Below are 2,096 nucleotides of genomic sequence, written 5' to 3' on the forward strand. Positions count from 1 at the left end.
TTATATATTATAAATAATCTATATAATTATAATTGAATATATTATTTTATACCATTTTTCTATTCTAACTTATATCAAACCAAATTATATTAATTTTTTATGAAATTTAATAATATAATAATAATATTAATATTACTGTAATATAAGAATATTGTGACAATATCTTATAAATATATTATTTAATTTTATAAAAAATTTAAAGATGGTCAAAACTATTATGTAAGTTAATTATTTCTACTTTTTTATCCCTGGTTTCCAAATTTGTTAGTTTTCTTGTTAGACAACATTTTACTGATTAGGCAATTACTTAATGATTATCCCTTTAGATTAGGATTCTATCTTTAAAGTAAATAAAGAGTGAATTTATATTATTACTAATAAATAATTCATCTTATCTTTAAAGATAATTAATAATAATCTTTATCTTTATTTTAAGATAATTGATAAGGATCTTAACATGCATTAATCAAGCATATCTACTATAAAAAGAAGAACAAAACAACCAGCATATATGACTATTACAAAGAACTTTCTTCTTTAACTATCCGTCCATCTTTTGTCAATCCAATTCCCAATATTTGCAATCCACAAGCATAATGGCTTCTTCTATACCTCAAGTCATCATAGGTTTCACATTCTTAGCCCTCCTTTCCTCACTTCAATTATCAATTGTAATGGGGGATGATAATCTCATAATCCAAACATGCAAACACACACAGATTTTCAAGCTCTGTCTCAGCACACTTCAATCAGATCCACGAAGCAAGAGTGAAGATGTTGCGGGACTAGGCCTAATTGTTGTAGATGCAATCAAGAAAAATATAAATGTGGGAATTAATCAAATCAAACTATTACAACATTCAAGTCCACGCCTTATAAAGCCTTTAAGCTCTTGTCTAGATAATTATGAGTTCGTTTTAAGTGATCTTGTACCAGAAACAGAACAAGCAATTCGAGGAGTCCCCAAGTTTGCTGAAGATGGAATGGTTGGTACTGCACAAGTAGCTGATAGTTGCAAGAGTGCATTTGGTTCATCAGTTTCTCCTATTTGTGCCTTAAATACTAGAATTCGTGACTTGGCTGTTGTGGCTAGAGCCATTATAAGGAATTTGTTGTGAATTTGCTCAACTCATTCAGTATAGTTATTTACATCTATACACTAAAAGTAAGGAATAATACAAATTGTTGATTTAAGCATGCAAGAAATTCTAAAAGATCTTCACTAAAAATATTCTTGTTATTGTTTTGAATTATATTTCCCAAAAAGTTGGATTACTACAATTTTTTCACTAGAAATAATCTGGTTAGCGTCAGGGTGATCTGAATGGGTTTTGAACAGGGTAAGGCCCAAGTTTTCTTTTACTATTTTTCTCGCACTTTTTGAAAAACATTTTTAGGCTTAGAAATATCTAAATCTAATTTAATTTTAAGAATTTAAAAGTCGAAATGTATGAACATTGCATTTTTAACTCTTAAGTGTTTTACACTTAGTTTTCATTTTTAATCATAACATAAAGAAAACGAAGAGACTTTGAATAAATGTTGGGTTATGTTTCAATTTGGGAAACTAAAAAGTAACAAAAAATAAAAAAAAAAGATCCGATCAAAATCCCTTTCGTTAATAAAAAAATGTGGGTATTCATAATATCGTTATTTGGTGGAGTTATTTTAAACAACTTAAATTTTGAATACCAAACACTTAATTGGATAGGTGAAAGATAATATAATTAAGGTAGCAGTGCCTTAAGTTATGAGCAAGTGCTCAAGGTTGGTGAGTAGACACTCGACGTAAGTGGTGACCTAACACTCGAGATTAGTGATCCTGAGGCTCGGGATGGGCCCAAGTGTGTAAATTTTCTATTTTTTCAATCTAGTTAATTATTTGATAAAATATTTACCTAATTTTATTTCTTGTTTTCACTAACAAAAAATTTAAGCAAACTAATAAATATTAAACATGTCCCTAAATCTAAGGTCGGGCAAGGTATATGCAATGTGAGTACAAAATTCTAACATAGCCCATATAATATGAGGTGATGTGAGCTTAAGGCATAGACATGCTTGTTGAGAGTAGGCCCCAGATAATTGTGAGTATT

General features: G+C 29.0%; 1 protein-coding gene across 1 annotated transcript; it reads left to right on the top strand.

Moving 5' to 3' along the window:
- Positions 1-596: 596 nt before the first annotated feature.
- On the top strand, positions 597-1,118 carry LOC124926613 (cell wall / vacuolar inhibitor of fructosidase 1-like). Its single transcript, XM_047466874.1, has one exon. It carries the CDS (start codon positions 597-599, stop codon positions 1,116-1,118), a length of 522 nt encoding a protein of 173 aa, XP_047322830.1.
- Positions 1,119-2,096: the final 978 nt, after the last annotated feature.

Source organism: Impatiens glandulifera, chromosome 1, assembly GCF_907164915.1.
Source record: "Impatiens glandulifera chromosome 1, dImpGla2.1, whole genome shotgun sequence".
Classification (NCBI taxonomy): domain Eukaryota; kingdom Viridiplantae; phylum Streptophyta; class Magnoliopsida; order Ericales; family Balsaminaceae; genus Impatiens; species Impatiens glandulifera.

Excerpts from the sequence above, each read along its gene's own strand:
- LOC124926613 (XM_047466874.1), top strand. The coding sequence starts at position 597 with ATGGCTTCTTCTATACCTCAAGTCATCATAGGTTTCACATTCTTAGCC.